This window comes from Macrosteles quadrilineatus, unplaced genomic scaffold (genome assembly GCF_028750875.1).
Source record: "Macrosteles quadrilineatus isolate MER2022 unplaced genomic scaffold, UCM_ALF_1.0 Scaffold_1__1_contigs__length_201487025, whole genome shotgun sequence".
Classification (NCBI taxonomy): Eukaryota; Metazoa; Arthropoda; class Insecta; order Hemiptera; family Cicadellidae; genus Macrosteles; species Macrosteles quadrilineatus.
The window spans coordinates 180,577,921-180,605,368 of record NW_026542594.1 but is presented as its reverse complement, the minus strand read 5'-3'; the positions used below and the strand labels follow the sequence as shown (position 1 = coordinate 180,605,368).

At 34.3% G+C, this 27,448-nt stretch overlaps 1 protein-coding gene across 1 annotated transcript; it reads right to left on the bottom strand.

Moving 5' to 3' along the window:
• Window positions 1–244: 244 nt before the first annotated feature.
• LOC128990983 (inositol polyphosphate 5-phosphatase OCRL-like) lies at window positions 245–27,447 on the bottom strand. Its single transcript, XM_054413677.1, has 19 exons — window positions 27,350–27,447; window positions 26,001–26,076; window positions 23,783–23,963; window positions 22,826–22,954; window positions 22,203–22,306; window positions 21,299–21,438; window positions 19,599–19,772; window positions 18,160–18,322; window positions 16,381–16,559; window positions 11,910–12,131; window positions 11,167–11,302; window positions 10,679–10,858; window positions 10,172–10,268; window positions 9,599–9,736; window positions 8,867–8,964; window positions 7,384–7,570; window positions 6,667–6,794; window positions 5,841–5,952; window positions 245–4,696 (listed from the first exon to the last, which is right to left on the bottom strand). Exons 2-19 carry the CDS (start codon window positions 26,070–26,072, stop codon window positions 4,533–4,535), a joined length of 2,604 nt encoding a protein of 867 aa, XP_054269652.1. The 5' UTR covers window positions 26,073–26,076; window positions 27,350–27,447; the 3' UTR covers window positions 245–4,532.
• Window position 27,448: the final 1 nt, after the last annotated feature.

The following is a 27,448-nucleotide window of genomic DNA, read 5'->3' as shown; positions in this document are numbered from 1 at the left end:
GTTGAAACTAGTTGCAGTTGCGGCATTAGCAAAAATTTGGATAACTACAAAGCTGGTATTAACAATAATTTACTTGATAGGTTACATTACTATAAATGGAATAGCTAAGTTTTAGTGTCTCGTTCATAACATTAAAATTATTAATGTTAATAATATTATTTATTACCCAGTTAACAAATATTACAAAATTAAAAATCTATTGACTGTCCCAAAATAATATTTTTAATTTAATAGCATTCAATTAGTTCAGTATTTGAAAAAAAATGGTCGAGTAATAAATGCATTGAAAACCGTCGTTGCTGCAGTATTTTAGTGTGGTATTTTTCCAGGGGTTTTATGCAGTGCAACAAATTAAATTAAAAACATCGACAGATCAAACCAAAACTGACATACAGAAATAATCAACAATTCAATCAAACCTGAACATGAAAAATTGAGTCCAGCTTGTGAAAGCAAAAAAATTAACCAATAATGATTAAAATTTGAAAATTTCAGTTCATATCTTCATAAGTTAATGAGCTTCCACTATAGTTACTACAGAAATTTACTAAAGATTAAATAAATTACTTAATTTTATTAACGAGATCTCCTACTAACTACTATGAGTATTTCTATTATACTTTGAAGCTATTATGTATGTTTTTGTACTATGAGTGTGATGAAGGATGTTTTATAGTCAAACCTTGGTAGATAACAATACACATATAAGAAATTCCTAATATAACATCTTGTACCCCCTTCAACTTTCTGTAACATCCAATGTGATTTTCACATCTTCAAAGCAAATAAGGCTGATGTGAAACCTCAATGCAGACAAATTTTATAACACCAAAATAAATAAATTTATTTCTGTGAAATGAATGTAAAAAATAAATACCCTCGCCGCAGCAAACCTGCAGACTAAGCGAATTTCCATTTACCTGGTTGGATTTCTACTCAAATATTCCCTGAAATTGTGAGATTTATTTCCTGTTTAAATACTGTAACATTAATTTTAATGAGTACCTAGGTTTTCTGCTACAGGGAAGGTATTGAGGTGTGTTTTATTAAAATGTTGATAGCTTAGTATGAAATAAACCATATAATTGCCTAATTTGATAAAAATATGTCCATAAACAAGCAAACTACAACAGTTAGTTTATTCTCCATAAGAATAACATGTGAATTTAAAATTTAAAGTTTTTTTAATTATCTCCGTAACCGTTGGGCATATAACGACGCTTCAATATACAAAATTATTTTTTTTAAGCTCTACAAAATGATCTGAAAGAAATTGTGAATTTTTTAGAGTCAAAAACGGGAAAAATTAATTTTTATCCCATAAAAACCCCCATAAACCCCCGTTCCTATAGTCGGATCATGCTGGTTCCCAAACTCGTTTGAATAAACGTAGGTTTACACGTTTGTACCAAATTTAATCAAAATAGGATCATTTTTGCTCAACTTATCGTACTAACGGACACCTCACACACAGGAGGGTGTTTTTGGCCTGTGGGAACCTCAAAACTAAAAGTAAATCGGTCCCGGGTCTAGGTCTTACCATGAGACCTACGGTAATAGCTTATTCCCTATATGGGAAATACGCCAAAACCAACACATATGTATCAATGGAACTTCTATATAACAAACAGGGCTAGTTTAAACCTGAGAATAATTAAGTTTGACAAACATAAATTCCCACGGTTTACGAACATAAAAACCACAATAATAGGTACATCAAAGTAACAAATTATTTGATGTAATTCAATTGTCGATTCCCTTCAGATTGGTACCACCAAGGTTTGACTGTACCAGGATTATTTTTATATGGCGCTAGTAAATTTTGTTAGCAAGCTGACAACAACCAGAAAGCTTTGAAGACTAGAACGTATGCATCAAGCTTAGCTAAAGATTACAGTATGTTAGATTAAGCTACTCTATTGGCTTACATTCTACAGAACTGGTAGAGATTTGATTGTAGCTTTAACAATGTTCATAAGAAAATTTGTAAACTTGCAATTAAGTTCTATTTCGAGGAAAAGCTCTAAGGCTGATTAAGGAGTGTTTTTTTAAGAATAGAGTTCCGCTAGCTTACATCAGAAAATTATAGTCAAGACATAAAGATACCCATAAAAGACACAGGATAGTACTGATATTTTGTCTTAGTGTAGGGCTTTTTCAGAAAGTAGATTAATGAGAAAAGGATGAACAAGTCCTGAAATTTGGGAAAATTTGTATAAAATATATCTGCAATTGTTTGGCGGAGTTACATTCGAATTAAATAGGGATTTTCTCGGACCGGGAATATTTCTCGTTATATCCAAAAACTATAAGCTTATCTATGCGCTTACAATAACGCATCTTGTCTATGGAGAAAATAACATAAGTGCCATCATGGATATCATGGATCATGGATCATGGATAATCATAATGAGATTGTATGTTCATCTGTACACATTACACTCTTTTTACCTGTGTATTTTTAACCATTGTTGGTTTTTACAACAGTGCAATTATGACTGAAATTGATTTTCTTCGTCGTTATTGATATTTGCACGAATATTTCTTAAGTTTTTTAGAACGCACTTGTTACACAGGAAGAAAAATGCAATTTTGAAAATCACGAGGTAAATAAAAATCCCTTCTCGTCCTGCACCGAACTGAAAGAACAATCCCGTCCATTCCTGGTTAAAACTAACAATGTACTATAACATACAGTTTTCCCTACTTTGGTTATTATTGGACATTGTCTAGTTGCACATTCCATTTACCATCACTGATTTAGTATTACTTCCGATGGTAACCACACTGTTGCTAATCGTGCATTGCTACAGTTTAGGATATTTTAACTGACTTCTCTTCAATCGACTCTCTAAAGAAATCCTACACTAGGATAAAATATAAATAAACAAATGTTGTGTAAATGTTTTGTACATCTAGAAGCTAGTAGACAAATTTTCTCATGTAAGCTAACTAAAACCATAGACAAATAGAATTAAATATTGACCGACAGCAATGCTACGATTAGCATAAGTTCTGGCATCCACCGACGCTCCTAGCATTGGACGCCAGAACTTATGCTAACGGCAGCAATGCTGTCGGTCTATACATAATTCTAATTGTCTATGCTAAAACATACGTCCTTCCAAGAAATGTAATATTCTCAAACTCTTTAAATAGTAAAATTTTGGCATCCCGAAAATACTTCATTTCATAAAAGTAGGCAGTTATAAACAATTGTACACGGAAACAATATTAACTAAACCCCCTAAGAAAACATACATTTATACCTGTCAGTCCAAAAATTAGAACCACATCTCTACTATATTCATATGCATAAACATATGTATATTGGATATTTATAATTTCTTAAATAAATAAACAAAATCCCTGACAAACACTATGATAAACCCGTCAGTCTAAATAAAAGAGTCAAACATCTTTCATATTACAAGCTTTTACGTATATCTAAATTTACACAATGTGTGTTACTCTAATAATATGCTATCATATATTAATACATTTGACTAAAATATTCAAACACAAACACTAAAATAAGTAAAGCAAATTACGTTCTATACAAATATCATCAGAGCCGTATTTTACAAAATATCATGTTAGACTAAAAAATATGAGCTTTTTAAGATCAAAAGTTTATTTCACCTTAATTGTATTTGAGTTTAAAAATTAAATGAAATGTTTAGATGGTTTTTATTGTGTTAGATGTTATGTTGCAAATAATCAGTGAAATATTACCTGTAAGTAAGTGTATATAAAATTTGGTGGTAGCAAAATAGATTCATCATCCACCAAAATCATTGATTCCAACAATAACAAAATTTAGCATTTGACATTACCATAAAAATTGCTAGTATTTGAGAGATAATATTAATATTCCACAAGAATGTTTTAATTTGGTATGTAAATATTACAAATTTAACAACATCTTTGATTGAAAAATCTCTAAACAAAAGAAAAACACCTTTTAGCATTTTGCACCATCAACTATAGGAACACAACTTCAGAAAACAATTTTCTAATCGTCTTCTTAACAGTAATATTGTAGTTATAACAGTAACTACAGTATAACATCTTCTGATCATGTAAGAAGTTCAACTTAACCTTTACATTTCCGACTCAAGCCATAAAACTTATTTTATAAATAAATTTCAGGCTGTCTAAATGTTATGGAACATCTGCCATTTTTTACCTCTGGTAACAGTTAAAAATAAAACACAAACCCAAAAGTAAATAACGAAATAAACTACAAACTCAGATGATGTCTAGTAGGTATTAATCATTGTTAAAGAATGATTTTGTTAGGATAATCTAATTATTTAATGCTGTTATGAATGAAAAAATGCTTATTCGGATATCTTTAAAACTGTTTACGAATATCTCAAAATGCTTTCTGATAGGCCTTTCCCAAAACGCTTTAGCAGATATCTCAAAACTCTTGAAACTCCAAAATGTTTTTGGGAAAATCTCAAAATGCTTTTGTGGGTAACGAAATGCGTTAATACCGGTACCATACATTTTTAGGTTAAAAATATTTACGAGCATCCCATAACCAGTTCACTAGTGTCATTGACAAGAAAATGGTAAACAAAATTAGCCTTCTTGCGATCGGCCTCTTGTTGGTTGGATTTTGACCGAGAGGAGCCGACATTTCTACTTCGAGGAGGCTCACGCATGAATATAGCCCCAAACAAGGTCGCTGGAACAGATGTAAGTGATTAAGAAATTTAATAGATAACAAATAAATAAGTTGGTGTGGCCAAATCTGTCTTTCATTTTAAGGTTAGTTACGAGCTCCTTCAAACATATGTAAAAATTAGGTGTGTATTTGTCTTTCCATCATACAAAAACCTCTGGAGAAAGTAGCCTAAAATTCTGCACAAAGATAACCTACATAATCTGGATTACAATAGGCCTATATCAGATTAGATACTGACCTATTATATCAGGTTTTAAAATTCCGAGGTAAAATTTCAGGAGGTAAATATTGATTGGTTTGTATGGCAAAAAAGTGCAAACAACCATTTTTATTTTATCACTTTATTTATAACTAGCTGCTGTGGCTGCTGTACTTCGCAACAGGATGATGTACCATACCACCTAATCCAAAGACTTGTTAAGTAGATTGAATTTATGAACAGAGAGCCACCAAATTTTTACAAAAAAATAGGACCTACACTGTAACTGTCCTACTGTTTACAGTTTACATTAAAATATATCAATAACATAATTTTCATAACTAAAGCCATAAATAAACCTAAATTTGTTTGGGTCAACTGTCTGAAATTGTGAAATAAGCATTTAGCAGTTCTGACTGTTTTACATTGAAATGTCAACGCAAAGGTAAACAAAGTTTGTTAATTTTCTCATGCTTCCATGGAGACCAATTAATACTGTTGAAAACCTAACCTCAAATCTTTGGACATCCAAGGGGCGTAGCCAGAGAGGTACGTGAATAGTCCTATGACATTCCTAGGTATGTGGACAATCTTTGTGCTTAATTTGGGCATTATTGGTTCAGTATTTCAGTCGTGGCAGCCGGACAGACAGACACCACCTCAATTTTATAATAGTATAGATAGATGGATAGATTACTCGGCTATTTGGCAAAAACTGTTTTTTACTCTTAAGGACTGTTGATTTTTTAATAAACCCATGCTACAACATTTTGATTTTACAGGAATAAGTTTAACAAATTGGATTCTATTAGAAAGGGTCTATGTTATATTTAAAATCTGCAGCCTTGTCTAATGCTTTCTCAACCTGCTGTTAAGCAGGAGTAAATCTAATAATGTAAATAACGTAGAGACAATATATTAATTTTAAAACTGAACAGCACTTACCTAATGTTTTTCCATCAAGTTGGTTTTCACTTGAATGTGAGAGAAGTTCTTGCAGAAAAAAGCAAAGGTAGAGGAAGACATTTTTACTGGTGTCTGGTAACTGCATCACAAACTGAAACATCCAATATTTTATAGCTGAGGTCACAACAGTTATTTTATTTTTTTAAGTGAGTAAATTTAATACACAATATTAGAGTAGAAAGTATCAGAGTTAAAATAAATTTTTCTTACTGTGGATACGTCAAATATGAACTCCACGTTGTTCCAACAGGACATGAAGCTCTCTTGGGACGTCAATGGATAGAGCCATGGGAATCCAAGTGAAGAAATTGAATAACGACACAAATCAAAGCACCCGAATTTCTCAAATCAAAAGAATCTAGACTGCTGAGGGTTCAAGTTTTTTTCCAACATTTTCTAAGAGAAAATTGGATGCGTTTCGGACTTCAAAGTGTTATTAAAGCTTCGAAACGGCACAAAACCTATTTTTACTGAGGAACAAAATATATCACATGCTTTAATTGACCAAATGAACAAGGAATTGGACACATTGGAGAGTGACCGAATCATTTCACATGTAGAGGCTAGTGATAAGGGATCACTACTTGTCGTTTTTCCCAAACCAGACGTAGTAGCGTAGAGGTTACCGAGCTTTCCTTTAAAACAAAATTTAGTTCGATAACACATTAACCAATTATCGTAGTACTATTGTTGTTGGTTTCTTACAGGTCAAAATCAAATACTTTGAAGACCAGGGAATGGGCTGTTTCCTTACAAAAACGTAAAATCGCTGAAATGAACACAACCTTTTGAAAAACCAATCTACCTGTTTGCACGCGAGGTAGTTGGATGATGCGCCCAAGCAGCCATTTTGTAAGTTGTATGGAATGATGGGTTCTGCCGTTGACTCTAACAGCAACAATAGAGCCTCTGCGACAGAGTGTACACTTCCAGCTGATCAATGTGTTAAGGTCCTTAAGTCATAACTGTGTGAGTCATTTCAATCATACAGAATTAATAAAAGCTCTGTTGACTACCTATAAAGTTGTGAAAAAGCTGTACATATTGGATATTAACACATTGTCTGATTATAGTTCGGGGAGCTGCCAATGCCCTTGTGAACAAAGCTCAAGTATGGAAGGGCATCAATATTTCATTTTTTTATATTTTCAAATTTTTTATTCTAGCCCTAGTATTGTTATGTTATATATTATTTTTGTATTAAATATTTTTCTTTAATACTTTAAATACTATATTCTGAAATGGCGATAAGAACACCTCAATATTTGTATCATATAGAGGAGGCAGTAATAAAATCTTTCCTCTTTAATCATCGTTACCTCCAGGATTGATAATATATTAGAAATAGGCCTACTTTTCTCTTTACTGTCAGAAAAAAATGCGTCTCATATTTTAATTAAAGAAGCTACAATGAATCATGATGAACACTTGCCAATTTCAGATTTTAGAATTATAAGATGGAAATTATGACAAAAGCACCAATAACTTGGTCTAAACAATCAACAGCATTACAAAAGGATACGTAACGGATCGTTTGGGCTCACATCAAGCCAATTTCTGATCTGTATCAGCTCGCTGTGAAGCCCCGGGTTTTCAAACAGGTGCTGTGTCTTCAAGGCGTGCCGATACAAATGGTCAACCAGGTACCAGATCTCCTTAGGCACCATGTACGGAGGCGACCCACTCAGGCCTTCACCCTTATTGTTCTCCTGAATGAAAACAAAGAATTAACGCTACCGAGACCAGAAGCTGGAATACAATTGCAAAGGGTAATGGAAGTCAGTGTCAAATTGACTTGAATCTTGGTTGAATTTCTCGCCAAATTCCAAAATATTTATAAGTAATTAGTTGAATTAAAAAATAGAACAGGAAAAATAATTTGTCTAAAGTTAATGTTAGTGATGTTAAGTTGGTGTTTTTATTTTTTGTTTGTTTTGTGTGTTTTTAAGCCAGTGGCATTTTTTTACTTTTTGCAAGGGAACGGTCCAAAACCTGGTTTTGATAAAAGGACTGTTGCTGAGATTTCCAATCACAGAAATTTTATTTGAGTTAAATTTATACTAAGCAGTTACAATGTATTGCTTGCAAAGTTACTCTGCAGTTAAACTTTTTACCGATGTTGCACGAAGAAGTCAATAAAATACTTTTTATAAGCTTGACACGGTGACGGTAACTTAGAAGGCAGGGCAGAATCATAAGCAAATTTTAAGGCAAAGAATGGGCCTTTAAATACAATATGATTTAAAGTAGACATTCCATCCCCATGTTAAATTTGTAGCCAGCTTTTTTATAAAAATTGTCGTAGTTGATGCGAGCCACCTACAGATTGCGCTGATCTAAATTACTAAATTCTGCTGAGTACACTATCTTTTTAACCAAGTCAAACTTAATGACTTAATGATGAGTTACAGCAACTGTTATGACCCATCAACCTGGTCAGCAATAAAAAATAAGATATAATATAGAATTTTTGACACTAGCGCATTGTGTGACTGGCTCACACAACTACATTCTTTTTTAATAAAAAATTGGCTACAGCTGGTCCATATAGATGAGAATTGTGGTTATTTTAATTGTGAGTAATGTTCATACAACATTTTAGTGCTCTACTTTTTTTGTAGTATAGTCACAAACTTTGGAAATTTAAAATTTAGAATACTACAAAGACACTAGCCAATACTAACAATTTTGGGGGAGCGAGCTGGTCTAGTAGTTAGAGCACAGGACTTTGGTCCCTGTGGTCCCAGGTTCAAATCCTGCCAAATCACCATTGAATTTTATCTAAGTGATAATGCCGCAACCCCTAGATATAGCCTGAAGTAATGCGAAAAACAATCCCTTGCTCGTGCCTAGTGTCCTAGGACAAAATAAATACTAACAATTTTGGGCCCTTACTCTGCTTTCAAACTGTCCAGTAACATTAAAGAAAAACATTAGATCAACTTTTTATACTTAATAGAGTGATGACAATTAGTTTTTTCCACAGTCATTCGATAAAAGCTTACCAACTCAATGATTTTTCCTGCAGGAATCTCCCGAACTGGAACATTCATGTGTACCAGCGCTTCGATGGAGGATCCGAAACAGCTTCTTTCATATGTTCCTTTAAACAGGAAAACGCATACTTAGGATGGAATATATATATAAACCATTGAGTTGAGTTAAGAAACTTCTCCGACACAATATGTCCATTTTTATCTCAAAATTTTAGTTAACATTTTAGTTTTAAAATTTTAGTTGTACTTGTTTATTTTGTATTGTTTCTTTTAAGGAATAAAATTGTGTCAATCTACACATAAAGATATTCCTCTTTTTTTGCTTTACGATGGTTAGCTTTTCAATTCAAAATATTTTTCATCGAATAATGTTCAAACATAATCTGCTTTGAGATGGTACCAAGTTCACTACGTTTTAGAAGAATCTTTTCTTGCCTCCATCCAGGTTTGTTAAGGCACAGAATTCTTCTTCTTCAAAGAACTCATTCCATATTTTATCGTTGACTTAAAAGCCTTCAAAGTATGAGAAGTTGTTCCACTGATTAAAAGCAAACCTTTTAATATATAAAAAAAATTTACCTGTGGTTTACCGTTTATGTAAACGGTTTAATTAACTGCATAAGGAGGTGGTAATGTTATGGTATTATGTCAAAGATTACTTGCAGGTATTCAAACGATCAAATACAAATCTTTGTAACAAAATTTCTCGACTAATTTATTTTGTTTATAGTTATAACCTACCAGTGACAGTTATGAAGATATCCTTCCCCCCCTCTAGGTGCAGTACCAGAATGTCGTACAGCTGATCTTGTCCCGAGTTCATTTTGCAGGCTGATTTCTTGTCTACATAAACCTCCAGTCTTATGTCACATTTCTCTCCTGTTATTAAATCAAGTTGTTTTAAAATTGTCCCCACAAAACATATTCATACATTCATTTACAAATAACAATTTTCAGGAAATGTAGTTTCCACAAAGAAAAATCCTGTGTGTGGACTATTTGATTATAAATCTACAATATTTACCATAAACATCTTAGAATTTAAAATCAACGAAAGTAGAGAAGAGAGATACATAAAAACACTGGCAAATCTACAGGATTATTATCGATATCGTCAAATGTATCACATTGAATCATTGAAGGAAGTGGCTTTATAGTGTTATCACATTAAGATGAGATGGTTTGATGTTGTACATTTGAGACTTGTATTTCAGTATCATTTATTAGTTACAGTAATTATGTACATGCTTAACAATTGTTTCAAAATTTGCATCAAAACAAAACCACTTCTACTAGACTAATAGTATTGATCACCTGGCATGATGAATCCGGAGTTAGGTTCGATATTGAGCCACTCTTTGCAATAATTGGAGTCATCAAGCTTCTTGATAAACTCAAACTGTACTGGAACCTGTAATTTAAGAAAACAATAAGATTGATTAACCAACAAATTTGGTTTGGTCCCAAAAGATGAACGTAGAATAGAAATATTTGATCAGTGCACAAAAAATTATAGTTTTTTCAGATAAAACCATTCAAAGTTTTAATCCTTGTCTTAAAAACAAAATAGGATGCTAATAATGTGTCATTAGGCTGGACCTTAAGTGACAATTTTCAATTCTTGAGACAGGGACACACACTATGGTGAGTATTTAAAATTTAAGTAAACAATGCTGTTATGTGAAACTTTTAAACTCTTAAAACTGAACTGCAACCAACGGCTACTTTAAAGACATAAACAGCTGTTCTCAACTAATTGTAATCACTAACCAACTGTATTTTCCGAGTGTGTACAATGTAAGATGTGGTCTAAGATCCAACCTGGCCTGTGTTGGCAATGATGAGCTCCCTAGTCTGTGCCTCGAGGAATCGCAAAGTGTCAAATATGATCTCCGTGTTGTCGACCATGACTTGAGGTAGAAACTCGTTCTCCAGTTTGTCCAACTTCTTCATGACGTCCTCGTGGATCTTGCGAAACTTGACAGCATCAATCACCCTAACCTACACGAGTAAAAAAGAATTTTTAACTATATATTTTGAATGGTACAAATAGTATACTTTAGAAGCAAATAAATTACTTTTGTATTGAAATTAAATCTGTTAAATAAATTTTAAAATTACAACCGGAGCTTAAGTGAGGGGTTTTTAAAATAGGTATGCACTACGCATGCAATCATAGCTCACACATTATAGAAAAAAAAATCTATTTGAAATAGCTTGAGGCTTGAAACTTCTTCAAAAATATTTGCCAATTAGGTGTTTGATAAACTAAATATAATGAACTTATCTCATTGTCCCCTATAACTTACGTCTGATGAGAAGACTGCGCTGACAGGCTTGTGGTCACTTATCCTTAACACTGGATGACTGCGGTACTCAATCTGTCTGATTCCTTCCCCCTTCCATAGCACTCGATCACACCATGCTGGCGCTCGATTCTTCTCACTATAAGTGAAACAGAGAACTTTTTTTTTAATTTGACCATATTCATTTTTGATTAGGATTTTTATTGGAAATTTACCAGGAAAAACATGATTGACGTTTATTTATCTTGAAGGAAAAGTAGTAAATTGGTTTCAAACAGTCAATTTAAGTTTTAATTATTAATTTAGGTATATTTTGTGTATTAACTGTTAAAAACTTGGAAAAAACTAAATATCTACTAAATATATGACTACTGGTACAGAAGTTATGTTTAGAGTAAGGTTGCCTAAACATACAATAACTGCTATGAATCTTAATAAAAATCAAATTTTCCCATATTTTATTGGTTTTTATAAGAAGAACACCATTGAAAATCTAAATTTCCAGAAAATGAAAAACCGCCTAGAAGCCTGTACAAAACTTACGACTTACCAAATTTCACCAAAATCTGACCATGTGTTGTCTTAAGCTCTGTGTACACATAGACACAGACATTGAAAACCACTTTTTCCAAAAACGGATACATCCACCCAAAACTCAAACTTGAAAATGTTGATGTAAACAATACTTTCTCCATATACTATGTTTAGTGGGAGATAGCAACAAACAAATGTAGTCAGCATCTCACCTAGAGTCCCAGTCGTCACTGCCGGGGTCATACTTGTACGTAGGCCTGAAGGTAATGTCTCCCTCCGTGTATCCAACAAACACCGCCTTCTCCCGATGTTGTCGCCGTAACTGGTCGTACTCCAACACTGGTCGGTAGTTCTGCTGCTCTATATACTTCTTCACTATGTTAGGCTCCAACTCCGTTATCCTGTAGTTCAGGTCGCCCAGCCAATACACCTGGCTAACACAGAAATTGTTTAGTGAGTTTTTAACTTTATTACCTTTGACATCTTCCACAACCAACAGTGTTGTTGTAGGAGCAAGCTGGTTTAGTGGTAGAACGCGGGACTTTGGTCCCTGATGTCCCAGGTTCAAATCCGCAAAATCAATTTTTTTTCCCCAGGACGCTATGCATGAGCCTGGGATTGTTATTCACATTACTTCAGGCTAGACCTATGGGTTGCGGCATTATCACATAGATAAAAACCATTGGTGATTGGGCGGGATTTCAACCCGGGACCTCTTGTACCAGAAGTCCCGCGCTCTAACCACTAGACCAGCTCGCTCCCCCACAAAATCAATAATGGATTTGATCTAAGTTATAATGCCACAAACCGTAGGTCAAGCCTGAGATATGTGAAAAACAACCCCGGGCTAGAGCCTAGCAACATGAAAAAAAGAAAAAAACTATGAATATTAAAATTAATTTATCTTTAAAGTTTGTCAACTTTTAATCCCTCATTATTAAATTATTTCTTACCCTCAATCAGATTCATATGATTAGGCAGTGTTGGGGAAGCTACTTTTAAAATGTAGCTAGCTACAACTACTGCTACATTTCCAAAAAAGTAGCTTAGCTACAGCTACAGCTACAGTTCCGAAAAAGTAGCTAGCTACAACTCCGAAAAAGTAGCTAGCTACAACTACAGCTACAATGAAATGTAGCTACAGCTACAATTTTAGCTACTTTCCCAAAGACGTTACTTTTTATTCCACACACATTAGGTAAATGTAAAATTAATTGCAACAACATGTTTATTGAACAAACATTTAAACAAGAAATGTCAGTATTGTATCTAACATTACTTGGAAAACAAATTATTCCTAGATTTTATTTAATTTGTTGGCATTATAAACCTAACATTACAACAACAGCATCTAATAGTTGGGTGTCCCATCATATTTAGTACTTATTTTTAAATATTGCATTATTTTTAAGCATCTTATATGTAAATTTCATTAAGTTCAAAGGACATACAACCAAACTATATTTTAAAAGCTCATTTTATTTCTTTAATATAGATTCATTTAAACAACAACTAAACAATCTTAAGCAAATAATTAATTAATCTTAATTAAGCAATCTTGTGTCTTATATCAACAATTAAGACCACTTAAACTGTAAAACGATTATTTAAAAATACTTTTTTGTGTTACAGAGCCTAGTCTATTGAAATTGGAGTTTATTGCCTTTCTTTACTTTTAATGTTAAAAACTTTTATCCATAGTGATAAGTTACTTGTTCTATGAATAACACTTTTCAATGTCAAGAAATCGTCCTTTATTGTCATTATGCATAGGGCAAATTGTGCTTCAACCTAGTTGGTACAGAAAACAGTATTCAGCAACTTATCCTGAAATCGGCTTTTAGTTTAAACACGTTGAAATTTGTAAAGTAAAAATAACATGTAGACCTACTTGGCTATGTAACAAGTTGGCTATAGTAGCTTTGTTCTTGCAAGGACTAATACAAGAGCTGTTAGCAGGAGCAAACTATGCTATTTTTTAAACTTAAGTTTCATGTTATATGGAGATTTTTTCGTCATAATTATCATGTAGTCTAGGCATATCTTAAATCTCATCAGGTAATTTCCTCTTTGTTAATTTAGTAAACCTTTGAAAAATCTTTGTAATCTAACCAAGGAAGGGCTTGTGACGATGAACCGCAATCAACAGCTGAAGCAAAGGTTGATAGACCAGCTTTCTCATTATTTTAAGGTTTAGTGTTGGTTTCCATTAAAACCCTAGTTAAAACACTATCGATATAACAAAGAAACTAAATTGATTACTAATTTCCTTGTCAATCACTTGCAAGCATTCAATAGCTTCTCTTGTCACCGGTGACGTTTAAACGTCGTCTGCATCTAGCGATTTTATTTTATCTGACAGTAATCATAGAGTAGTAAATCAAGGAAATGAGAGCTAAAAATGTGGATAACACTCATTTAATGGCCTCCATGTCCACACAACGTTGTAATAGGGAATGAAACGGCTGCAACCAGCTGTATGAAGCCAAGAAAGTAGGCCTAATTGTTTTGAAAATCTCAGTTTGAAAGATGTTGTTTCACGTAAGGTTGAGGTTATGGTAAAAATCACTATCTCAAACAATGTTAATGTAGCGAGAAAAGTAGCTAAAATTCCGCTACAACTACTTTAAAAATGTAGCTAGCTACAGCTAAAGCTACAAAATCTTAAAAGTAGTGACGCTACAGCTAACGCTACAAAAAAAGTAGCGCGCTACTGTAGCGTCGCAACTTGTAGCGCGCTACTTCCCAACACTGTGATTAGGATCTCAAATTCTAAAACTTATAGATTGATGAAGCAAAAATAGAGCACTAAATTTAGATGTATAATAATGGCAAAGTCTTTTGGTGACGGGCTGGACGTCGAATTAGTCCCACCAACAGTTATTTTTGTGTTATTTTTAATTGTTTCTTACGAGCACAAATTTATGACGAAATTTCGGGTTGAGAGACAAAATTGAGATTTTATAGTACGTGATTGTCGTCTCACCTGAAATTCTTTCACACCTTAAATTTGTCCAGATAGCTTAGCCTACAATGAGATAGTCCAGGGCTCTAACGTGTTTGTTAATTAATTATAGTTTCGAGTTTATTGGCTCAGAATTAAATACAACAATAATGCTTACAATGTTAAGCTTACCTTTAACAAGTGTTCATCATAGCCACTCGAAAATACTGGAAGTTAAATTTAGAATTTTGAATAACCTATTATGAATGCGAATAACCTAATTAATTAGAAACTTAACTAAAACGAGACTCGGTCGTTATACTTGGTAATCACCAAAGTAAACGTGTCGGGAAAATTTGACTCGGTCGATCACCAGAGTCGGTACGGGGTTTCTTAAACCAAATTTACGTAGGACGGTCCGGGGTAACGAGGTAAGTCGTACGTAAACCGTTCCGGCAACTTAACTGATTTCCGAAGCTGGTTTAAGACAAAAGGTAGTGTGCTCGTACGTGAAAAAGCGTGCGGGGTGCGCGCGACTGCGGCACAGTAAAATAAAAATAATAAAACTTCTCTAAAAATGAGATTAAACAAAATAAATTCGGTAGCACACTAACCTGATGACTTATGATTCTACCAGGAACGGGGGAAATCTTTAATTGACCAGAATTTAGGAGGTTATAGACTGTTGGATTGTCTCCAAACAGCAAGCGTGCTGACGGTTCGGTAGCGGGTGGACGACTGACTGTGAGGTCTGCTCTTCTGGTCCTTCTTCGCCATCGCCCCTGGCGGCGGGGTAGGTAACTAGCGTCATCCCCTCTACGATGACGTAGGACCCTTGTCCCTACGATGCCGCTGACAACGCGGGCGCGGCTTACCCCGAACGTAGAAAATTATAATATTTAAAATGAAACTTTGTAAAAATCGGGTTTTTACCCCTTGACGGGTTTTGGGTCGTTACAAATTCTTATACCTTTAAAGATCACAAATCAAGCCTTACATTTTTTTCATGGTGGTGCAAACTTCACGATGGTTATTGGGAGCCACAAATAACTTACTATGACATTTCTGAGGTTTTACCTTCCGGATTACTTAACAATTACTAATCTAGAGGTTGTTGCCAACGTAATCGTTGGTAGACGTAATGGCTACCAGTTTTGACACACTTATGGTATCATTGTCAAACCTAGACGCAGTTGTCGCTCCTAGATCGTCAAGCCTTGGAGCAAAAACCACGTCTAAGTGTGACGAAACCAATAGCCATTAAGTCTACCAAGGATTATGTTGGCAAAAAGGTATTCAACCTCTAGATTAGTTTACTATGACTGTTTCCCACAATGAAAAATTTTACAAATAACTCTAGCATAGATTTTTTTTATTTACTATCATCATTAATTGTCAAAGTACTCCTGAATATTTATGGACCTGCGTATTTACAATTTTGTATTAGCAACTCATTTCCAAACACAGACGGATAGTCTACTTGGGAATTATTTTTGCTGTACATACACAGTTTTAACAACATGTGACATTTATTCAGGAATAAAGAGATTTTGATTTGATTTGATTTGAGATATAAAAAAAATGTATCTCAAGTTATTGATTAATTACTTTGGTTAAAGTTGTTGAGCTCGTGAATTTTTACTCTTGAATACTTGATACCTTACAGTGGCAAAAAAATTAAAGAGCTTCAATCACTGCAAATGATGAATAAAATTTACAAGCAAGCAGATTTTACTCACTCGTGATCCTTGATGCCTTTCGGTGGCAGGAACGTGGAGAAGCTGGTGCGGGAGCAGATATCGTGAAAGTCCTGATTCCGTCTCTCAAACTCCTCAACATGAGCTGCAAGATGGGAGTTGACAAAACACAGGGACGTGTTGTGAAGCTCAAACCTAACACTGACTCCACCCTTGTTGCCCTGAACAAAACGTCAAACTGTCAAGTACCAAGTACATTCATTCCCGTAAACCAAGGACCATTCATTCCCGTTTCATTCGTAAGGTGGGGATGGAAAAGTTAAGTTTAAGACAGAATTGTAACGGGTTTTTTATTTTCCCTTAAAAATATTTGTAAATCTTAAAATTTGGGTAGTAGAGGAAAATGTACAAAGTTTGGAAGTAAATTATATATCTCTTTAAGATTTATAATTTTACTATCAGAGTACCCGTACGTGGCAAATAAGTATAAAATGCTTATTGCAGTTATACTCAATCTTTGCGTTTGCAATGTGAGAAGACACGGAAAATTTGCTTCCTCAAATTTACGGTATGCTATAGTATTACACATCTACCATAGCCATACTGTTTTACCACTTCACCTACACAATAGAGAAAGATAGATTATTAAGAAATATCACAAATTATTCATGAAATTAAAAACATAACTATAAACAATCCTACTTTGACAGTTCTCATTGTGTATAACAGTTTTTTTGTTGCTGCTATGTTCAAATTAGCTGTTTTCATAAATAATGAAAAAAATAATAGTGCTGCACCAAACACCTTGGCTTTTGCCTTTTTTTGGGGTCTTTTGCTGTTGGAAAATATTATAAATTTTTAATGCTTTTGCATAACATAGAACCAACTCTTTTTGTTGAAACAGCTAGCTAAATTCTTTAATTCCCTTTAAATATACTCATAAGGTTAACTTTGGGAACTGCAAAGCCGCTGGGGCGGAGCCCGAAAGGATTTTTGAGATAAGAATATGCCTATCGGGAATGTGAGCTATCATCATGCCAAATATCAGCCCAATCCGACCAGTATTTTTCGTGTTTACTTGTCACAAACATACATACATCACATCCAAACTTTCTCATTTATGGATATTAGTAGGATTTATGGACAGAATGATTTTTTTTATTAGTAAACCTTTTACTAGTAAACCACGATTTATATCTTATATCTTTTTTATATTATCAGCAAGTTTGGTTGGTTAGGTTAGGTTATTACAGTTTAATCTTCAATTGTAAAATTAATTTTATAGCAAAAAGTTAATTTTATAACTACAATAGCTTATTCCCTATATGGGAAATTCGCTAAAATTAAACATTTAATTTAAAATGTTTCTTAAATCGACATGAGGGGCTCTCCCACAATCCCCCACTCATTCGCAGAAAATGTTCTCATAGGTTCCGGACCAGGTAAATGAGACACTAGTGTTAAGAGAGCTATTTACAGGTTCAGTGCCTAAAAATGTTATTTCCCTGCTTATTTTGGTTACTGAGATAATACTCGTGACTCGTGACACAACAGATGCTAAAGTTTACAAAAAGTCATCCTAGCAGTTTATCTTGGTTAGAAAGTTCGCATATTATGTGACTGAAATCAGTAATTAACTTTGGCGCAATCTGTCGGCGGCTCACCTCAACTACGTTCATTTTGATTAGAAAACTAGCGACAACTTTATATGGGGATGGAGCATCTAGTTCTATCAACAGTCCATTTACCTAATTAAACTAAGATTCCTAAACACCTTAAGGTAAAAGTAAAGAATACCATAAAATAAATTTCTAAACTTACCATTTTGCCCATTATCCCAGTGCCGACAGTTTCAAAAGCTGCATTGCGTATGTAGTTGTAGTGGTGTTTCTGTACAAACACCAGCAGCATCATGCCTACCAACCTCACGAGAGCTACTTGTTGGTACTCTGCCTTGGGATGTAGCCCTGCTATCACCACCTGCCTGCAATACATAATGTTGGCATTTCTGTTGTGCACTATAATCTACAAAAGAAATCACACTAAACCAACATGTACATCTGGAAGATTCTTTAAACCTTTTAAATTATAAAGTCTAGGTGTTCCAAGTGTATGTTTGTTTAACTTAAACGCAAAACTACTGAATTGATTGAGCTAAAACTTAACACTGATACCGAAACCCCGGTCTGAAAGGCCCACGGGAATTTTCGAAAACGCATGTTGGCAACACTGTTTACTTGGGAGATTCCATTCCCCCAATACCTTCCCCCCTTTTCCTCCCCTACCTATTGATATATTGTTTTTTCATTTTGCATGGGTGCCGTGACCTTGACAGGTTGTCTGTTTCACAAAATGTCCGTCTCAGAAGCCCTGCGTTAGTGTATTTTAAAGCGGGGTCTCACAGGCCGAGGGTTTCGGTTTGTGTGTTTCTAAGCGGGTTCCATTATTTTTCAAATGGGGTCTCACAGACCGGGGGTTTCGGTTAACGTCAGCCGGAGTAGGGTTTCGGTATTAGTGTTAACATAAGGTAAATACCGACACGGCCAAAATACAGGGTGCCAAAAAATCCCGGACCAGTTACATAATAAAAAACTACATATAGAGCTACAAAACATGGCATGCAGTTACTGGGCATAAAAATCAATTTTACACATTATTCAGTGTTATGCTACCCCCTGGGATAGCCCGCTAGGAATCAAAAGAAATGTTTAAATATAAGCAAAGGATGATATGCACATACATCCCTTTAAAGGTAAAAAAATTTAATATAAATCCAAAAGTTTGTAGATCAAAAGTTGATCCAAAACAATTGAATAAAAAATAACAGCCGTTCAAATTTTTCTGAAATTTGCAGCTTAGAATGTTTGCAGTTTAGAACAGCTGCCATTTTTCACTCAGTTGTTCTTTTAAACTCAAATTTGCAACATTGTATTTGATCAACAAAGACCTTTAAAGTTATGTGCATACCAAGCTATGCATGGATTTAAGATTTTCTTCTGCTAGTTTATGGATATATAATATTTTGATTAAATTTAGCAAATTTATTTATTTCATATAAGCTATTAATATTTCAATAAAAACACTCTTTATTGCCTTTCCTGTAGCAGCAAACCTACATCTCATTGAACACATGATGCCCATAGGAAATTAATCAGGCAATTTTAAGGAAATATATTAGTGATAGTCAAACTGGTCAAATGAAAATTTATTTTGTTTAGTCTGCATATTTACTGCAGCTGGGGGTTATCTACATAACATACCTCCACTCCTCTTCCCTGGGGGAGTCATGGAACAGGAACGCCTCTTTGCTGAGGTCCAGCTCCTGGAAGCCGACAGCGTAAATGTCCGGAGGCTCTGAGTCACAGGCAAGCCACGGCTGTAGTGACACACTCATGGGAGGCTGTCCGTTAACATTCCACGTCCCTACGAACACCCTGCAAAACCTCTTGAATGTAACCCTTATGGTGGTATAAAAGTAAAAATTCTTAATGTGGATTGTAACTTAACACTAATACCGAAACCCCGGTCTGACAGGCCCACGGTAATTTTCAATTATGCATGTTGGCAACACTGTTTACTTGGGAGATTCCATTCCCCCAATACCTTTCCCCCTTTCCCTCCCCTACCTATTGATATATTTTTTGTTAATTTTGCATGGGTGCCGTGACCTTGACAGGTTGTCTGTTCCTAACATGTACATCTCAAAAGCCCAGCGTTAGTGTATTTTAAAGCGGGGTCCCACAGGCCGAGGGTTTCGGTTTGTGTGTTTCTAAGCATGGTCCATTATTTTTCAAACGGGGTCTCACAGACCGGTGGTTTCGGTTAACGTCAGCCGAAGTAGGGTTTCGGTATTAGTGTTAATGTTACTTTAATGTCTCAAATCAATAGAGCGGTAGTGGAAGAGCGTGGAACTTCGATCCCTGAGGTCCTGGGTTAGAATCCCACCGATCACTAATGGATTTTATTCATGAGATATGTTGAGACCCTCTGGACCTAGCCTGACGTAATTTGTAAAACGGGTGTGTCATGCTAGAGCCTAGCATCCTAGGATGCTGTAAAAGTGGGACATAGTTCTTATATCTATACTTTGAAAAAAGTGTATGTATACAATGTGATGCTGATGGTTCAGTAACGATGGTCAAATCTAGGAATTTCAAAAATTAAATCTGAATCAAAATCTTTAAGAATCAAGTCCCGAATCTGAAATAAACATTGGTTTTCACACATGTGATATAAAATATGCTGTGAAAATTGATTCACCATTGTGTCCAATAATATGAAGCAGCCTATTACGAATCAGTTCAATGTCTTTCTCATTGATTTTCAAAACTGTTTACGCCTAAAGCGCAGTAACAACGGTATCCTATTTATTAATAGGCAAGCATGTAAACCTTTTTTCTCAACTTGTGTGCATTGCAGGGAAAATTCAAATATACTGTTAAAAAGATATTTTAATGTAGATGTGGAGAATCCCTTTATAAACTAAGATAGGCTTAAAAAATAAGCACAAAAAAAGATTTTAAAATTTTAAAAATTAACATGGGCCTTATGGGTTGCCATGCTGGTGACGAAATAACAACGAAATACAAACAGAAAATTAAAACAAATGGAAGAAAATCCAAATTTATGTTTAATTTACAGCGTGGGGTGAAAATAGAGGTTCATTAAATATTTTTGGTTAAGTTTTTTTACCACTGGACAACATCTATAATTTCTGAATATACTTTTATACATTTTAATCCAGCAAAAAATGATTACATTTTTCAGTAAATTAATAAATATTTTACATCAATCATAAACTGCTGCACAGAAGAAAATAAACATAGGCCCGATAGGAATAGGTAGGGGCCTACTGCACATTTTCGCTCCTGAAGGGTTTTCATCATAAACCTTGACAATTTTCCCCTCCTTAACCAACTCTGCTGGCTTTAGGTAAATGAAAACATTGACTACAGAATACCTGAGTGTCTGTGTGTACGTGTAGTCGTCTTCCTTCATCGCCATCTGGTATCTGATGACACTCTCTCTGGCTGCGATCGGTGTGTGACCTTTGGCGATACTCTGTCTCGGGACGGCCATCTCGGGACTGTCCAATAGTAACTGTGGAAATATATTGAAAATATAAGTCAAATGTTACCAGAAGATAACTCTTGAATCCAAACATGGAAAATGTAAAGCTTATCCTGCTTATCCAGTGGCTTTCAAAGAATGTGCGCCTACTTTTGTTTCATTATCTGCCCGTACGGTTTAGCTAAGGTATCAATCAATAAATCAAATCATTCTTTATTCAATAAAACACAAGAGTAAATGTGTTGAATAGTGTCAAGTCAATCAACAGCTTATTTATCCTCCAGAAGAGAAATGGAAATTTTAAGCCATTAAGTGTAAAAAAACAAACACTTCAATATACTTAATTAAGCCCATTGGATTACTCAATTTTTTAATAAGATATTGCAAACTATTATAAGTTTTAAGGATGCAAATTAGGGTAAACAATTTTTATCTCAAAACCTTGAGTCCCCACAGTTCATTCATGCTGATTTGTGAAATCATTTACATAGCCTAGACTTAGGTTTTACTTTTTTGTACCAACTTTGATCAAATCTGATCATTTTGCAAAATTATTTACATAGCCTACACTTAGGTTTACACGTTTGTACCAACTTTCATCAAATCCGATCATTATTACTATCTCTAAAGCTTTATTTAATGCTTTATGTATTTGAATGAATAGTGTTTTTAGCCTCCGAGAACATAAAACAAGAAGTACATTAGTTCTTTAGGGAAGAAACAGCTTCGTCACTAAAGAGGAAATTTTATGAAATGAACAAATACAATGTGTCTTCTGCGCTTTATACACTTACCGGATCCTTAGTGTCTTCAGCATTATCATCAGCTCCAGTTGAAACAGGGTTGTACTTGTTGAGCCATGAGAAATCTTGAGATCCATTCCTTTTCTTGCCTAACACTATAAAAATAATAATCAAATGTCAGTAAAACATCATAACAATATGAAAAACATACAAAGAATCAGTAGGCCTATTATAGATATGATACACTCAGGAATTCAACTATGCGCTAATTCACTTGTGCTCCAAAAAAAGCTTCTAGTAGATCCTTGACATCACAGGATTTGTAAATGGAATTCCTATATATTAAAATAATAGACCTACTGCTAAATTTTACAAGTCATCACCATCTTCTAACCTATTTAAAAAATCCCCTGTCCAGTTTCCATTCAATAAACGATAAAAACTGTCCGATATTACTCTTGGTTTAATTGTTTTTACTTAATCCCGTCATTTGAAATTGTTTAAATTCATTTGCCACTTTGTCTACACTATAGGCTAGAGGTTTTCATCATAGCCTTTTACTTGCTTTAATTCATCTACAATCTTAAAAAAAACCTGAGCAATCCATTTTAAATTATTTCCATCAAAACCCTAGCGCTAGTAGCTTTAACGATCAATGTGTTTCTTAGACTTACAATCAATTGCACGTAGAACTTCACTGACGAAATTGCTGGTTTTATTTCCAGGGACCATTTCAAAGAGCAGTTTGAGCTTCCGAGAAGTGATGTATACATCTGTTCCATCTTGATGTCTACTTTCTGTGTCTAAGAAAATTAAATGACTAATTAGAATTTGTGCAGTTCACTTAAAATAAAAATAAAAAAAATAGTTTAACACACTTTAAAAATATCTGAGACCTATAAAAGATGGTTAAGTGCCGATCGATCTCGACTGGACACCCTAATCAAAATTGATCACAGTCAATAATCTTTTTTATATTTACCATTTTGTGAGTTTCAAACTGTGTAAGTTTAAGGTCTTACTAAAGATGTGTTTTTAAAACTTTTGTGAATTTGAAAACACATAGTATGCCGATTAAAAAATAATTTAAAATCTTTAAAAAAGTACACCGATTGTTAAATTATTGTCTTATTAGAGGTTCCAAAATTACTTGCTGAAGCCCCATCTCAAGTTAGGATATAGTTAAATCTGAAATAAAAATAAAAAATTAATACCTCGGGTAAGAAGTAAGTTTTAAGTTTTCAAATACTAGGCCTACTTTCTACAAAAACTATGAAGTACAATAAAAATTATATTTCAAACTAGCAGAGCTCGATTTGTAAAAATTGAGGTGCCGGAAGTATAACCTATTTAATTTGTTTAGTACCTATTAAAGCCAGTATTTTTCTGTAAAAGAGGAACCACATCTCCTGTCCGGCGTTTTCCCCATTAAATCGAGTTACTGCAAACTACTAAATGTTCAAACAATGTATGTGAGGAAGCCTCAATAGCTTTATTTCTATAGGCCTAATGTATTTATTAATTTAATAAAGTTATTGTGATCACTCATTACTAGCCTATATTATTTATCAATGGTAAAGCCTGAATAACATCTAAAATCTATAAATATTATAGGATAGAGTGTTACTTACCTATATCACATTTGAAGTCAGAGTTGATGGGCAGAACTCGTTCAATGGTGAGTTCAGAGTAGGCGATCGGTGGAGTCTGGGAGGACAGGAACACGATCAGAGCGTAGTTAGTGTCCTTCTCTAATAAAGCCAAAATGCGAGACGTTCTTACCCAACCCTGCATCAAACTTGCTTCATGGGCCTGTCTCAACGTCAAGGAATAACTTACGTAGAGTCAGATTGGATTCATCAAGTCTACCTATTTCAAAACATTAGACAATCAATGGGTTATTGGCTGGGTGTTTAATCAGTGTAAAATTTCAGTCCAGTAGGTTGGTTGGAATTTGCGTTCACCCGCGACAAACATATACGGTATACAGAAACTCGTGTATATTTTATGACATTACAGACCAAATTGATTAAAACCGTGTAATTAGATAGTGCAAAAAATAATGAATGTAATGTGCTCTAATTCTCTTATATCAGAGATAGTTCCATGCACTACAGAATTAAATTTTCAATAAAACTTTTAAAATTAACTCAATCCAAAGAGATTCACTTCGCTCCACTCAGGGAAAACTCACATGTGCCCGTTCTTTTAAAATATAAGTTAAATTAAGACAGTACTTATTTACAGTAGACCCCCTCTTAACCGACCTCATATTAACCGATAATCGGATTATCCGCCTTCGATCGTAAAATAATACAGTTTGTTTTAACCGACCTTGCTTTGAGAGCAGCTCGGTTTAACCGCCGCTTTCTAGGAATCTCGGCATTTCCGCTCCCACGCTGGGCGATGAGAACTAAACCATACGCTTATCTCCACAGGATATGACTAACAATAAGTTATTTTGTGTTGATCACAAAAAATATGGCATAGCCTATTGTCAGTTTGCCATCATCGTTCGTAGCTCGAGCACATCTGATCTGATTTGTTATCTGTGCGGCAAATTTATAACATCATATAGTGCGTTACGATTTTGATAACTGATTACTGATTATCTTATCGCCGGAGTAAACAAACAATGCAACTTGTAGGGAAGGCAGGGAAGGGGGGTTAACAACTCCAAGGTCAAGATAGTTTTTGTGCCTCGAGCCTCCAGTGAGAGGCTATAAATAAACGTCCTGTTTTGTAACAAAATGGTCGCTTGTATCTTTAATGTCGACAAAAGGTTCTGTACTGTATTACGATGTTTTTGGAAGTTATCCATTTGAGTTATCCGACCTAGGTCCGGTCCCATTATGGTCGGTTAAGAGGGGGTCTACTGTAGTTTGAAATTGCCGGCGTCAATTAGGGGCATGAGTGGTGGGCAGCCCACTTCTTTTATAGTACGGTAATGAATTTGTTTTATCTATCAATGAATTAACTCATAAAAGTTAATGTCAATTCCCTCAAAAATATAAGTACCTATATTAAGCTATGAATTCACTAAATTAATCAAATTGAATGAAAAAAATAAATATTAACAAGCAACAATAATAAAAGGATTTTTAAAAAGATCAGCTTACATCAGACGAATTTGAAATAAAAGTATGATTCCACACAATGTAATTTCGAAATAGGAAAAATAATTTTTAAAGAATTATTATTAGGTATCAATTATCAATTGAGATGGGGACACCACTTAGGTGTGTATTTTAACCCAAATCTGAGTGAAGGATAGGACCTGTAATTTAAGAAAATAGTAAGATCACTTCACGAAAAATTGTGGTTTGACCCTAATAGTGCAAATAAAATAGAAATTTTTGACGACTGCACAAAAAAATTACAGTTACTGGTACATCAAATAAAACTATTCAAAGCTTTAATCCACCTTAAAAAACAAATAGGGTGCCAATATTTTATCAGTAGCAGTATTAGCACCTGAAGCAAGACTTATTAATTCTTAATTCTGTGAGATAGTGATGCAAACTTTGGGTGTATTTGAAGAAATGGAACGCAAGCAGAGTGTAGAATGGTGTGAGTTAGTGTAGCTTTGTTACTAAGATCAGCTGTTTCATTAGCCAGTATCATTTATTTAAAGCCCAACAATCAGGAACAGCTGGGTCCTGTTTTGAACCATCAAAAAGCTACTTTTCAGATTACCAACATGGAATGTAACCTCTCTCTTGAACACAAAATTGGGGTATGGTCTGATTCATGCATATGCATCTAGTATTAAATTTGACCTTGTAAATTAGAACATTGTATGTAAGTTGTGTAAAGATAATTAACATTTCTGATATATGAAAAGGATACAACAGCGACATGTTCTCCAGGACCGGGAGACAGCTTGGCTACCACCAGCGCTGCTAACTCAGCGTTGGCCATTTTTCTGAAAAAATATATTAACATTTATTTTCTGGGGTATTAAACTAAACTAGAGGTCGTCCAGTGGTCAAAAACCCGACCAAAAATGTGTAATGTACAGACTTCTCTATTTTATCACCAGGCTGTAAATAAAAAATTTGATTGGACTTTCTTTAATTTGTTTTAATTTTCTGATGTTTTGTTGCTATTTGGTCATCAGCATGGCAATTCACAAAGCCCGTATGTAAATTTTTAAAAATTTTAAATTGATTTTTGTGCTTATTTTTTAGCCTATTTTAATTTATAGAGTGATGAATGGTGGGTTATTATTCTGTAGATTATGCACATCAACAGGAAATATCTTTCCAACAGAATGCATAGATTTTCCCTGCGATGGACACAAACTGAGAAAAAAGGTTTTAAAGAAACAAGCTTGCCTAGATACTGACATACGACTGATAACTTTGATAGCCTGTACGATTTAATTTTGATAAAACAAAAAACTACTGTATTAAGCTAGTGTTTTTAGCGAATTTACCTATAAGGGAGTAGCTAAACTTATTGCCGTGTAGGTCTCATGGTAAGAGTAGGACCGATATAAACTACTAATTTTTGGCCGATTTGGATGTAATTTGGCCTGAGATGTAGGACAGGATTAACTTGAATAAGTTCGCGAACCAGCATGGTCGGACAAAGGGAAAATGGGTTTTGTGGGAGGGGTTCTTATAGAGTAAAAATTGGTTTTACTCATTCTTATCCCTCAAAACAAAAAATTTCTGTAGGCCTAGCTTATTGCTTGGCAGATTCAACTGGGAATTGCATCAAGAACAAGGCTTCTGCTGGAAATTGAATTAAACTAAAAAAAGGCAATTAAGCTTATTCCGTACGTTAACTGACTACAAAGTAACTTAGTAAGTTGCAGCAAGTTACTAAACTTCAATCATTACTGCCAGATTCTTCTAGACTAAATGTCTAAAGCTAGGCCTAGGCCTATAAACACTTAAATTTTTGGTGTAAAAACTCTAAAAAAAAACTCATATTTTAAAGAAGCTTGTCGGTAAAACCATAGACTATCCTAGGAGTATGTTTAATGTACATGGTAAAACATTATAAGTTCATCTCAAGAAATGGCTTATAACTTAGGCTAAGTTGAGTTAGACTTAATATTGCCTTTATTGTTTAACTTCTTGGGGTTGATTAACATCCTAGGCCTAGTTTATTTCCTTATTAAGTAAACAAATATTGAATAGATTGGGCCTAGTCTAATTAATACATACTTAACAATATTACTAACTTACAGAATTCCTCTTCAAGGATTTCTTTGCATTAGCATAACTATAACAAATTAACTGACAGACAGGGCCACTTGACTTTTGACTTCCTAAGAACAGACAAGC